The sequence below is a fragment of the Balaenoptera ricei genome, chromosome 1 (assembly GCF_028023285.1).
Source record: "Balaenoptera ricei isolate mBalRic1 chromosome 1, mBalRic1.hap2, whole genome shotgun sequence".
Classification (NCBI taxonomy): Eukaryota; Metazoa; Chordata; class Mammalia; order Artiodactyla; family Balaenopteridae; genus Balaenoptera; species Balaenoptera ricei.
This window is the reverse complement of record NC_082639.1, coordinates 37,879,403-37,893,453: the sequence shown is the minus strand read 5'-3', so window position 1 is coordinate 37,893,453 and position 14,051 is coordinate 37,879,403. Positions and strand designations below refer to the sequence as shown.

The window sequence follows — 14,051 nt, the reverse complement described above, 5'->3', positions numbered from 1 at the left end:
ATCTTCCTTCAAAATATTTAACAATTCAATGTACTTCTAAATATCCTGCCCAATGTACTTAAAAATCGCACACTGTAGAGAATTCCCTGGTGGTCCAGTGGTTAGGACTCAGAGCTTCCACTGCAGGGGGCACAGATTCAATCCCCGGTCGGGGAACTAAGATCCCGTATGCTTTGTGGCACGGCCAAAAAAAAAAAAAAGTGGGCAGTTAGCCTAAAAATATGACTTGCCCCTATTCTGAAAGATTGAGATCAGAGAAAAGTTTTAAGTTTGTGCAGTCCTCATGCAATTTAACAGAAGCAGAGAAGTAATTTTCCTCACTGACACAATCTGAGTAGGATCTGAGAAGGATCTTCTGAAGAGTATGAGCTTTCTTTCCTTCAGTATCAGGCTGTAGTAAACTTTACATTAATAAAGACGGATCGTGTGGTGATTTCAGCCACAGGCTTTTAACTGGTAAGCTTCTTAATGATCAGAACAAGCTCTAGCTCTATAGTGTTAATATTTGTTTGCTAGGGCTGCTTTAACAAAGTACCACAGAAATTGAAACAACAGAATTTTTTTTTTATTAAGATTTTTTTTAATTTAATTAATTTATTTATTTATTTATTTTTGGCTGCGTTGGGTCTTCGTCTCTGCGCGAGGGCTCTCTCTAGTTGCGGCAAGCGGGGGCCACTCCTCATCGCGGTGCACGGGCCTCTCACTATCGCGGCCTCCCCCGTTGCGGAGCACAGGCTCCAGACACGCAGGCTCAGTAGCTGTGGCTCACGGGCCCAGCCGCTTCGCGGCATGTGGGATCCTCCCAGGCCAGGGCTCGAACCCGTGTCCCCTGCATTGGCAGGCAGACTGTCAACCACCGCGCCACCAGGGAAGCCCGAAACAACAGAATTTATTGTCTCACAGTTTTGGAGGCCTGAAGTCTGAAATCAAGGTGTTGGTGGAGTTGGTTCCTTCTGAGGGCTAAGAAGGAGGGATCTGTTCAAGGCTTCTCTCCTTGGCATGTAGATCTTCATGTTCACATGGTATTCTCTCTGTATATGTGTTTATCTCTACATTTTCCATTATAAGAACACCAGTAATATTACATTACAACCTACCCTTATAATCTCATTTTAACCTTATTAACTCTATAAAGACCCTATCTGCAAGTAAGGTCACATTCTGAGATGCTGTGGATTAGGACTTGAACACACAATTCATAAAAAAATCTTGTAACAGGTGTGTAACAAAGTAAACAAGTTACCACTCTAGATTATGATCTTTCCACAGCAAGAATCATTAAAGTGAAAATTATATGTATATAATTTACTTATGAAATTTAAGTTACCTAATATTCGAATACTTATACAAAGGTAACGTATACCAGATGATACCATTTCCTGATTTAAATTCTTACAACATTGAAAATGTTTCTCCTTTTTTATGAGACTAAGCATCTCAAAAGACTAAGTTTTAATGTTAGAATTCAAGGTGTTGCTTCTGCTGTTTTAAAAAAGCTTTTGTGTGAGTTGACATGCAAAACTAGATAGAACATTAAGATGTCTCCAGCTTGACTTTTCCTAGTTTGTATGTCCTAGAGGCTTTATTATTTTAACTGTTTAACTATTTTTGACCAGCTGGTGTTATGTTTGGAGATAAGTTGCATCTATACTCTGCCAAATATCCTGGTAAAACCTGGAAAATGTGTCTAGCTTTTCTTTGAACATAGTTTTCCCTCGTGACACTGCTCCCTACTGACTTCAGAGCCACAGATCCTTTCAGTTCAAATAACTAGGTTGTGCCAGGTAAAAAGAGCTTGGAAACGCAATTCCCAGGGGCAACTGCAATGAAAACTCCACACTAGAGCCACGTATTATTTTCAGACACTCATGGATACGAAGTTTTCCTCTGAGGGTGTGTGTGTGTGTGTTTTCAATGATCCTAAAGCTCTAGCACAAAGGTTTTTCATCTTTTAATTTACATTTTTCAAAATAATTCAAACATTGAAAATTTTAAGTGGATGACTATAAAGTTCATAAAAAGACTGAATGAGAACTATAACCTAATATAACATGAAAAGGACTTGTTAAGGGTTTTCAAGCTGTTTCTCAGTGATTCCTTATAAAATAAAGATTTCTAGAAATGAAAAATAATTTGGGAAGAATAAATCACCATTGGTGGGAAAAAAGAGCTAAACTGAAGAGGCAGAAAAAGGTGATGCCAAAACACAACCTTACAAGGCTTCTAGCCAACATGCTAACATCATCTACAGAGTAGTTTTATATTTATTCTACTTGCCTAAGTCTCTTGGGTCCCTTCTCTGGATAAAAATCTTTAACTAGTAAAGTGATTACAAATGAAAAAAAGGCCACTAAAGTGACTACTATCCTCAGGGCTTTGAACCAATTGGGATAATGTGGCAAGAGAAAAAGTTCAGTGTGTAATGCTATCCCCAAACCTATTATTACTGTGACTATAGCTTCACTGAGTCTTTCAGAAACAAAGAACGCAAGCCATGAAAACACAACAGGAGCTGCACTATTAGCTAAATTGAGGAAGTCTGGTTTGGCTGGACTACCTTGTGGCAGAGTAAAACCCCATCTGATCCCTCCCAAGAAAGACAGGAAACTGGCTCCATAAGCCATCTGAGTAAAAGCTAATATGGGAATATAAGTCTTTGTCATCACCATGACCAGTGGTGGAGCAATGAAGGGGATTAGTCCCGCCAGAGTTATGTATAATGCTGGCTTTGGGCTGTCAGGCAGGTAACTGATGGTTTGTGGTGGCCTGGCTGGAAGTACTGCTTGCTCTTGCTTCTTCTTAAAGCTGCATGGGGAAGTGTGATAATATTGTGTCTTGCTCATACACACTGGAAATGATGAGACAAGCCAAGGCCTTGGAAACAAGGGGGAAAAGTTCTGCTGGAGGCATGTTTTGAGAGAAAATGTTTCTATTCTCCTTCTGGCTCCTAGTCTGATTGTGGAAGGGTACTTCAGCATCTATAGGGAAAACAGAACGAGAAGACAAAAAACAGATTTTTAAAAAGGAAATCACCAAATGTTTTAGTCCCAATCTGAGACAATATAAAAACAAACCACCTGCTTTCTGTTAGCACATCGAACTTAAAGAAAGGTTGGACTACAGGGTGATGTTATTATTGCTGGCAAAGACTATTAAACAGCTATACAACATGCAAAAGAAACTACTGAATAGAAACCAGTGATATATTTTGGCCTACCACTAAACTTATCCCATGAAAGAAATATCTGAAGGAGGAAAAGCTAAAGACTAGGTCTTTAGTTTTTGGCATTCTAAACTGCCTCTTCTATTTATAAATTGCAAAAGAAGCAGCACTAATTACTGTGGAAATGCTATTTCATGTAGAGAAAATTAAGTTTTAGACACTGCATAATTTTCATAGCTTCACGCCTTTCTACATATGTCTGCCTAGAATTCTAGATTACCATTTTTCTATCTAGGGAACTTATCTTTCAAAATTCGGCTTGAAGCTTTCTCCAATCTGATGTAATTCTCCTATAAGTACCATATACACACTTCCATCGTAATTCTCACAGTGAATTAAAATCATGTGTTTACTTGTCTGTCTCAGTAGACTTGAGAGCCAGGACCATATATTTTTATTTGCCTTAAAAAAAAAAAAAAATCCCCAGTGCCTTTCATGGTACACGGCCAAAGCAATAACCTCTCTTGCTGATTCTGTGCTTTAGTGAGTAGATTCCATACTTCAACAGTTAAGCAGATCAACATTAACTCAAAAAATGTTGGATTAAAGAAAAAAATGAAACAGTTATTTAAGAATCTTGGTGGTTACTCAAAATGCTAGGAATGATTCCATCTTGAGGCTTTTTTTGTTCCTTTTTGTCTAGAATGTTCTTCCCTGAGGTACCTGCATGGCTCATGGCCTCACTTCTGACCACCCTATTTATAAATGCAATCCTTAAGTCTACTGTCCCTGTTCCTCTTCCCTGCTCTATAGTCCTCCACAGCACTTACCACTTGACATATTAAATTTCACTTATTTATATTTTACTCTTCCCCCAATCAACCAGAATATAAGAGGATAAGGATTTTTGTCTTCTTTTTCACTATTGCCCAGCCAAGCAATGCCTGGAAAGTAGTGCTCAAATATTTGCTGAATAAACCAACCTTTGAAGATGCTCGAGAAAACTTCTGGATGAAGTAAACCATAGTGGGCCCCATTGAAAGTCTTGCTTAGGAAGATGCCACACAGTTCTGATTAATGTATTTTTATAGCTCAGTGGAGCATCTGAATCAGAAGCATGTTGCTGTGTACAAAACAAGATGTCATTTAATTTTCTTCACTTCATACATAACTTTTAAAAAGTTGTAATTTGTGATAATTTCTTCCATATAACAGTTTCCTTTGAAAACAATAATTAATGTTTTCAAAAAGTCAGTAACATTAAGTAAATAGATCCTTTTCTTCTCTGAACCATTCTTTTAGCTTTTGCTGTTTGGTGTAACAGAAAGAGTAATGCACAGAGACAACAGATCTGGATTTTTACAAATGCCTCCATCATTTCCCAGCTGTTGTGACCTTGGGTAAATTGCTTCCTTGAAGTGCCAGCCTTCTTATCTTTAACACTGAAAGTCATAGCTTGTCTGGTCTATTATCTATTTTGGGACTTAGCTTAAAGTTATGATAGTAGCAATCAATACAATTAGCTGTGAATCAGGCATTGTAACTATGTAATTACTGTAACTATTGAATAACCTCATCAACTTGGTGCTGAAAGGCAGTAATAGCCTGTTAAGTTAGAGTGCAGACTTTGGAGTCAAACAATCTGGGTTGGAATCCTGGCTCCACCACGTATTAGCTATGTGACTTTGGACAAATTATTTAACCTGGCTATGGTGCAGTTCACTCACCTATAAGGCTTATGATAACTACATAGGGTCGTTGTAAAAATTAAGTAAGTTAATACATGTAAAAAGCTGAGAACTGTCCCTAACACAAAGTAGGCACTCAAAAATTACTAGCTATTATTCCCACCTCACACAATGTAAGCAACCAGTAAGTGGCTGAGTGAGAATATTATGAATCCAGATCTGTCATGTTTACATAAGTCCCATTCTTAACCAAAAGAATAAGGTGTCTAAAAATCTAAAACCCACGGTTGCTGCTTAATTTAAAAACGTAGTGAACTAATTTCTTGATTACAGATCTTAGGGCTGGTTCAAGAAATCCTGTATACCAGCCCGTCAGTGTCTTCATTCTGTATATATGTATAAGGAAGCAAGTTGGGAGTTAAGTTATCCCGGGTCTCTGAATAGATGTTAGATGACACCCACATCCACCTACTGACTCCCAGACACACATATCTGCAGGGCCCACACACTCACCTTTGTTCAAAATCACCTTCGTAAGGGATTTCAAAAAGCTCAACGCTCCCTCAACCTTTCAAACTCCCTAGGCACTGTGACATGTGTTTTCCAGCTCAAGAGTATTAAAGAGAAAAGTGACAGCCTAAAGGCCGGGGACGGCAACTGGTGAGGGGGTTAAGGACAAAGACCCAAGGGTTAATCCGCTCAATTTGAGTGAGAACGCTCAATATTTCCACTGCGCCAAATAAAAGAGTTGCAAACTGCAAGCCTTAGAGCAGACATGAGAAAAGGGGACGAAGTCTGGACGCATCGATCCCCGGGAAACTTTGCCCAATAGTACCCGCGGCTTCAGTTAACTCCAAAGCCTTGGTGCCCCCCTTTCCCAACCTGCACCTGTGACAACAGCCCTACTACTCACTTGCCAGCGTCGCGCGGGGAGGTGGAAAGCTGAACTGCAAGAACAGCTTGGTACTGTGGAAAAGCACTTCCGGCAAGTGGGGTTAGACAGTCCTCCCCACTTCCTGAGAGCGGAAAAAAAATGAGTCCGGGTGCAGACTTGACCAGCGCTAACTGGTTCCTACCGGGGAAAATCTTAGTTCTAGTGGAAGCCAGCTTTTGAAGTCTGTAGGGTACCTGAACGGTCCTTGCCTTTGTATTCCAGGTTTCCCAACCAGCAGAATCTGCCTCGCAGAGTTCGGGAAGGTAGAGTGCAACTACTGAAACCATCTCAGAGTGATGGTGGTGGAGGAAGGTAGGAGAGATTTGGAGTCTAGGCCAAGTATGACTTGGCCAAATTGCTTGCCGTCTCTGGAACTCATTTTTTACTTTGCATAACAGGGTTTCTAGGAGCGACGGGTCACATCTCACGCGTCATTAAAGTCCTGAACTAATACTATTTAAGAAAAAACAAAAAACTGTTTTCACTTCATTCTCTTTGCTGGTAACTAGAAACTTCGTTAAGAAATAAACAGCACAAGGGGCAGGACTTTCATTTCCATGAAAGGTATGAGGGTAAGAGCCTTTAGGGTGACCCGGAAGTTAGATTCCTTGGGGCACCCTCCGCTTTAACTTTTGTTTGTGGGCTATGTGACCTTGAGCAAGTCCCTTCCCTTCTCTGGGCCTCCATTTCACAGTCTATCAAAGGAAACGCCATCAGGCAATTTGCGCGTTTATCTGAAAACAACAGGAACGCTAGCCAGTTCCTCCATTCCTCAGGATTCTAGGTAGTCTAGCTTCCTGGTTGCCGACCATGACATGGTTTAGCCTCCCGTGCAGAATGGGCTCTGAGAATTCTTCCTAGTAGTAACACTTTCTAGTCGTGATAGGCTTTCACTTTTATTTCCTTCTCTGCCATGGCAGCGCCACCCCTTCCCGTTGTGCGATACCCAATGAGACTTTGGGCCGGAGAAACAGCTTATCCACCCTGGCACAGGAGCAGGCTCCGGCCAGAAATCCGCCCAGCGCTGGGGCAGGGGCGTGTCGCCAGCGGTCGGGCGGAACTACCACTCCCAGCGTGTAGCGCGTCGGGAACAGCCGCGCAGGCCTCCAGAGCCCGGCCGTGCGGCCCGTTGGGGGCTGGAGTCTTAACGGCGCGTGCACGTGAAGGAAGGAAGGCGCCGAAGGTGGGAAGGGGTCGGAAAACACACGAGCCTACGAAACCGGTTTGTTAGTACTTGTAGAGGTAGTTTGGAGACGCGTGCTTGCCGAGAGGTGGGGTGTGGGAGGGTGCAGAATGAAGGGGCGGGGAAAAACGGGTACACACATACCCACCCACTCATTCACACGCGCCCAGGCCCTAGTGTCGGGAGAGGGGATGTGAAGGGGAGTACCAAACCCAGCTGGTCTCCGCCTCTGAGGCGGCGCGAGGAAAGGCAGTGTTCAACTCTGCAGAGGGGCGGGGGTTGACCATGCGCCGCCTCGAGCCGCAGTGGAGGGAGCTGGGGGCAGGGCAGGGAATAACCGCCGTTCACGCGGCTGAACGTTGGCAGCTTGGGGCGTCGGACGGGTCACCTGAACAGGGCTCACGCGCGTGCGCGTGCGCCCTTGTGGGCGGTGCGAGAGAGTGGGCGTGTGTGAGGCGGGGTCAGATTGGGGGAGGGCCGGACTGGTCGTCGCTCCTCCCCCTCCACCCGCTCTGCCCCTCCTGGGCCGTGTGGGCCGGGCAGCCATTTTGGGAAGAGCTTTGTTATGGTTGTGGGCTCTACACCTCTGCCGGATCAGGAAGCTGGGGACGCGCCCTCAGACGCCGCGACTGGTCCCTAGCTGTAGCCCCGCCGCTGCCCGGTGAGTGGGAGTTCCGGACGACGGTGCGGTAGGGGATCTTGAGTGGTCCGGCGCAGGGCTCCGCCCGGTGCCTGACGGGCCGGCTGTTGAAACAAGTTGAAGGAGGCTCTCACACAGGTGGTTGGGTGTAGGTTGGGCCGGAGACCGGGAGCAGAGCTCACGGGTCGTGTGGTTCGGACGGGGCACCTTCCCCCGCGCGTGGAGCTTTGCACATGAGCGTCGCCGCGACTCTGCCGGAGCGCTCCTACTTCAACTTTGGTCTTCGGGTCGGAACGCTCACCTGCGGCTCTCTGGCTCCTCTCCAGGCGTTCCGGCTTGTTGGTGGTTGAGTATCTTGATTTACGGGTTTTTCTTTCTCCTTCTTAAAGTAGATCCAAGGGCTTTTGTTTTTAAATGATGGAAAGTCTAAGGGAAAAACGCGTGTAAGTCAAATGTGGGGTATCTGAGGGGAAAAGAAGAGCTTTAACCCCCCACCCCTGTTCCCAGCGTTCCGGTTCCCCCTGGTAGCGAGGTGTTTTCGTTGATTTAGATTGTCTATCCAGCACCTACTGACCCCTCCCTCCCTGGAAACAAAAAAGGCTGGTCGATCTTGAAGTGTTTTAGTGAGGATTTTTTTTCTGTTTTACATCTACCTCTCCCCACCCCCGTGAAATTCAAAAGAAAGGCTGAATCTAAAATGGCTGTAGCTTGGGGAAGTGCCCTGAGCTTGGTAACTTAAATACGTTAACATGTCTTAAATTCTTAGTTGTTTTTCCTACGGGGACAATAGCTGGATCTTTTATCTTTTTGCAGTTTGTGCCTTATGTTGAAGAGTCTTTGCTAGGTGAAAACAAAGGTGAGGCTAAAGTAGTTTGCTTACTCCGAAAGTTTACATAAGAGTGGGTGCGGTTTGGGTGGTTTTTTGTTTTTTTTTTTTCTGGTAGTTGCTTATAGTTTTGAAATTGTGCTGTGGTGTTAATTTTATCAGCCAAGTTTGTGCTTTGAGATTGGTTTGCCATATTTGTTGAAATACTTGCTCTTAACTTTGATATTTATAGCTTATCTGGAATAAACAAAGTTTATGGTGGCTCATGTTTTAGTTTAGTACTAGAAGTCACATTCTTTGTAAATCCCTTCCAAAAGTAAAGTGATTGGTACTCTTCAGTACACTTAGATTTATAGTTTGGTCGATTGCTGGCCTTTTCTAAGGTCTTTTATGTGTAATACTTGAAAGAGAATCAGAGTGCTGTTAAGTTTGGGACATTTATTAGAAAAGTGTAAGACAACAAGTGAAAACAAATTTTATATGTGGAGTGCCTGATTGTTGTGCCCTTTCAAACAAAAGGCTGTCTTTTTTGTTTGTTGCCTTTTTTTTTTAAACCTTTAGATCCAGAAGTTTAACGGAAAACAAAAAGGCATAGAATGGAAACCAAAAACAGTTAACTTCAGTATTTGGGAAGATGCTTGAGTTTCAAGTTGCAATCTGTCTAAAAGATAAAATAATAAAATGCTAATTGTGAATGAGAAGGTTGGAATTAATAGTAAAATAAAGTGTCATCTTCCTTCCCTAGGGAGTCAGTTTCAATTTACCTTTCTACATTCTTTCAATACAAAAGTTTACTTTTGTCACCTCCCCTAGGATTTGTTGTTGTTCTTAAATTATTTTGGTGGTTTTACAGGACAAACATTTAAAGTGCTTTATAGAAATTACAAGTCAGTTGCTTTGTGTTTTGCTGTTGTTGACTACTGGACCTGTAAACTTGGGTGAGACCTTACTCTAATTTTTTTTCAGGATACTCAAAACAGTTTGTATATATTGATATAAATATTCTTTCAGTTGATTCTGAATAGTATCTTATCAGAGCTCTTGAAATTTGGTGGTGGTGGTAGGGTGTTAGGAAGCCATTTTTCTTTTGAATGAATTCCATCTTAACAGTTTTCTCATCAGTGGCTGTTTAGTAGCTTGGCTGAGGAGAGCACATGCAACCATTTTAATAAGTTTGGAATGACAAGAAATCTGGGACACATTTCTGCTTATAATTCATTTTTAAATGCTTAAAGATAAAACCTACAATTCTGAATCATACGTCAGCAGATTGCATATCTTTGTTTTATGATTGAGTGTATGCACTTAGTAATAACTCTAATGTACCAGAGGCTGACAGTTGCTCGAAGGGCTTTATATTTATTAACTTGTTTATTTCTGTCAGATAGATATTGTTTTATCCCCATTTTTTAGTTAAGGAAAATAAGTTCAGAGATTCATCCAGCTAGTAGGTCGCAGACCCTGTATTTAAACCTAAGCAATCTGTTTCCAAGTCACTGTGCTTAACCATTATGGTTGCTACCTTTAACCATGAAAATAAAAATAAGACTATTGGAAAGGTGAGACACAACACAGTTTTTTAAGTATCCCAACTGAAAAAGTAGTTCATGGAAAAGGCAAATTTTGGTGTATGTATTTATGGTTTTTCAAATAATTGGGGTGGGATTGGATATCTAGGTGATACATAGAAAACATGCTGCTTCATAACTGACTATAGTTGCCATTGTCTGCAATTTGATATGTGGTTCTGCTGAGAGCTAGCTGACCAAGTCACTTCAAAATCAGACTCTGATTTTTCTTTCCCACTGAAGTCTGCTCAAAACAAAACTGGCTACAATCAAACTTGAAAAATAGTTCAGTGAGATGAGCTGAACTTCTTTTGTCCACAGGTATATATCTTAATTAATGAGGTAAAATATTGCTAATGTTATGTAAATTGAATTTTTGTAGGTGATTTAAAATATACGAGACAAATATTTAAAGGAGTCTAATAGTTGTTTTTCTTTACTAACGCAAATAAGGAGCCTTTGGGACTTCCTGGCGGTCCAGTGGTTAAGATTGCACTTCCATTGCAGGGGGCGTGGCTTCGATCCCTGGTTGGGGAACTAAGATTCTGCATCCCACATAGGGCGGCCAAAAATAAATAAATAAATAATAATTTTTAAAATAAATAATGATAATCAGCCTTTAATTGATCTGTTGGAAAAATTATTTTTCATTTTTCAGACAAAATGGTTCAATCATTCTTTTAAGAAACAGTTTCTTTTAAGAAATGCTAGAGGCTGTACTGTTGTTCCTGCCTGTTAAGGAGTAGGAATACCTAGATGACTATAAAGCATTTCTGCCACCCGAGAACTTAGTAGTTTAACAGATAAGCACAAAAATATTCACAAGATAACAACACAGAAAGCTGTCATTCTTAAAGGAGTTGATTTTTTAACATACTCATTAAGCTTACCTTCCTTTTCTGTAATAAAACTACTTTGCCATATATCAGTCACATGTCAGGCTAGAGCATCACCAGCATGAACAAAGTTTTAGTGCACTTTTCTGAGCAGCAGGTCTGTTTATGTTGAAGAAGTTTGGTTTTTTTTAAAGAAAAAATTGAATTAATTTAAGTTTGGCTCTTCTTTATATTGCAGACTCTTGTTTCTGCTGATTATATGTTTAAATGTCATTATATTAAAAAGTTCTCTTCTGAATTACTGCTATCCTTGAAGTTTACAAGTATGTTGAAAAGTTGGTTTGGGGGTTCTTTGGTTAGTTAATTAAAAGGTAGAGCTATTCCAGTGTTCCAGCTATGTGTTTATGAATTATTAACTCTGCTTTTTAATTAGTCTTACCAGGTATGGTGGAAGGATAATAGGAACCATTTATTGTGGGCTTCATAAGCCAAAGACTTGTAACAGAGTCCAATCATTATTCCTTAAAACACTTGTTTAACATACTTGATATTAACTCTTCTATAAGTGGGTATACAGAGGATCCAAGAAGTTAAGTGGTTTATATAACATAGTGAGATGTGGGGACTCAGCTTTCTCCGATTCCAAAGCTGGTTTTCACCACATCATGGTAGAGAGATAGCATGGTACGGTAATTAAGGGCACCAGCGTTATAGCCTGGGTTTGAACCTCTGCATTGCCACTTACAGCTTTGAGACCTTGGTGGAGTTTTAGTAAGATTTCTGCCTTTTTCTTTCTCTGTTAAATGGGGATAATAGTACCTTCTCATAGGGTTTCTGTGGTAAACAAATGAAATAATATTTGTAAAGTTTTTAATACAATGCCTGCCCATTGTAAGCACTTCATAATTGTCAAGTAAATTGTTTGAAATTGTCTTTAATGAACATCCTTTTACCAGTTGAGTGAAATTCTGTGAAATCTGAACAGATTGTTGGACGTGGACTTTTGGGTTTTTGTTTTTCCTTTTCTAGGTATTTTCTGTTGACTTCTCTTGTTTATTTGAATCAGGATCCAGGTCCCACACACTGTAGTTGACTGATATTCTTTCAAGCCTCTTAGTTTGTATGTTTCTTCTGTTTTTTTCCTTGCACTTTGTTGAAGAAACCGGGTCATTTGTCCTGCAGTTTCCCACATTCTAGATTTTCCTGATTTCCTGTAAATTGGTAGTTTTTTTTTCTGGTTTGTTCAGTGATTCTCATCTGTATCATTTTCTCACAATTTCTCTATTGAGCAGCATAGAATAATTGTATGAGTTATTTATCCTCCTTCAGTATGCTTGTAAAATGGAGTGTTCGGTTTGGTCCTGTGCCCAATTCAGTGTTAACTTTTCTAGGTAGTTTGTTTCCTGTCCTTTTTTTTTCTACATAGTATATATTTGTTGTATTATAAAATTGAGTTAAGTATGCTGGGTTTGTAGTGGTTTTGTTTTCTTGTTTTGGTTACTAGTGAATAGTTTCCTCAGCGTATTTGGTCTGAAAATTTTTCAAAACTGCATTTTTTTTTCCTGTTGTTTATCCCCCCCACCCCCCAACTATTTATAAGCATTTTATTCGTAACACTTATGGAGTACTCACTATAGACCAGACACTTGTTTTTTTTATTTTCCCTAGGAAAAATATCCAGGCACTATTCTTAACACTTTGCATATATTCACTCATTTAATCAACTTTCCAACAATCTCCAAATTACAGGTAATGATTTGAAGCAAAAAGAGGTGCCCAATGTTGTGTATGGAAAATTTTAGAGGCTCTGGATGACATTGATTTCCTGGAGAGAGGATTTACTTTTCTGTTGGCAGCTACATAAAGTATGGGAATTGATCCAAAAAAAAAAAGTGAAGTGACTTCTCCAAAGTCACACAGCTAGTACATGGCAGAGCCAACTAGATCCAGAGTCTGCTCTTCTAACTTAAAAGTAATGTTTGGATTAGAAGCACAGTTTATTCTTGAGAAGAGATTTTTAGATATGCTTGTAAGTAAAATGTGCTTGAAGTAAAACGTATGTTTTGTAATATAGTAGTCACTACTATTAAATGTTTCAATTATAAAAGTATAGTTTTTTAAATGTGACAAATAGCCTATTTACTTATATTCATAGGAAATTGAAGCCTTTCAGAGTCAGCATAGCTGCAGATATTTGATAAAAGTTGTCACTACTTGAATGGCTTGTCTGTAGTGTAGTTGATACAGTGACTTTTTGATTTTTGGGCGGGGGTGGGGGGGGTGGGCATGCCACTCGGCTTGTGGGATTTTAGTTTCCTAACCAGGGATTGAACCCGGGCCCTCCGCATTGAGAGCATGGAGTCCTAACCACTGGACTGCCCGGGAAGTCCCAGATAGTAGTGACTTTTGGAGCAAATACTATAAAAAACATTTCTGCTGTTTTTAAAATCTTACAGTTTCAGATACTTTTCATAAATCTAATCCACTTAGTTATATGAATCTTACAGCCAGAATTTAATGTGTCAGATTGCATCAGGTGATAAATGTACTCTTGTAACATACTATGCTTATTTGGAACTGTTGTGATTTAAGTAAATTCCATTTCTGTTAGTGGGATAGTATATAGGTATGGTTGCAGCAGGTGCTTGTCCCCTTTAAATGACAAAATATTGGAAAGGCAATAACTACCTGAGAAAGTTTATAAATTTTAGTCTTCAAAAATTTTATACTTTGTGAAATTAGCTTCAGGAAATGTTTTTTGAAACTGAATTCATTTTCAAAATGTTTTTTGAAACAATATTGCCTTTCTGTGAATCTTAGTGGGAGAGGAAGCTGGAAAGGACATGTAACTCGTAACTTGTATGCATGCACACATATACTTTCTGCCCCTGGTAGCTGTGACCCAAGCTGTGCCTATCAAATACACTTGACTGGGGACTTGAATCTGGAGTGAGAGAGATACAAAGGAGCAAGGACAGTTTAGAATTAATTCTATTGTCTGGTGGCAGTGGCAGAGCTAGCTAGTGGGCAGTTTCCTGAGAGACTGTTCCTGTGATGTGACCTTGGTTGGTGGTTTTGACTGCTTAGCTTTACTTGAATTTTTACAGGTTTGCCAAATCATTCATTTTTTGAACTCCCAATATCCTGCTGATAAATTTCCTTTTCTGCTTAATCTACCTAAATACAGTTTATTTTTTTCAACCAAGGACCCTG

At 40.4% G+C, this 14,051-nt stretch overlaps 2 protein-coding genes across 7 annotated transcripts in view; one reads left to right on the top strand and one right to left on the bottom strand.

The window, feature by feature from the left end:
• Positions 1-580: 580 nt before the first annotated feature.
• TMEM69 (transmembrane protein 69) lies at positions 581-5,862 on the bottom strand. Its single transcript, XM_059921707.1, has 3 exons — positions 5,765-5,862; positions 4,147-4,286; positions 581-2,978 (listed from the first exon to the last, which is right to left on the bottom strand). The coding sequence occupies exons 2-3, from the start codon at positions 4,198-4,200 to the stop codon at positions 2,265-2,267; spliced, it is 768 nt and encodes a 255-aa protein (XP_059777690.1). The 5' UTR covers positions 4,201-4,286; positions 5,765-5,862; the 3' UTR covers positions 581-2,264.
• Positions 5,863-5,958: 96 nt separating this feature from the next.
• The window catches only part of GPBP1L1 (GC-rich promoter binding protein 1 like 1), a 57,184-nt gene continuing 49,091 nt past the window's right edge, over positions 5,959-14,051 (top strand). Inside the window, exon 1 of one of the 6 annotated variants that reach the window (XM_059921676.1) lies at positions 5,959-6,097. The gene's annotated coding sequence lies outside the window, so the exon portion shown is untranslated. Of the gene's footprint in view, positions 6,098-6,851; positions 7,008-7,484; positions 7,630-7,715; positions 7,954-14,051 lie in introns of those variants that run through there. The other 5 variants (XM_059921685.1, XM_059921660.1, XM_059921669.1 and 2 more) reach the window with 5 other exon arrangements.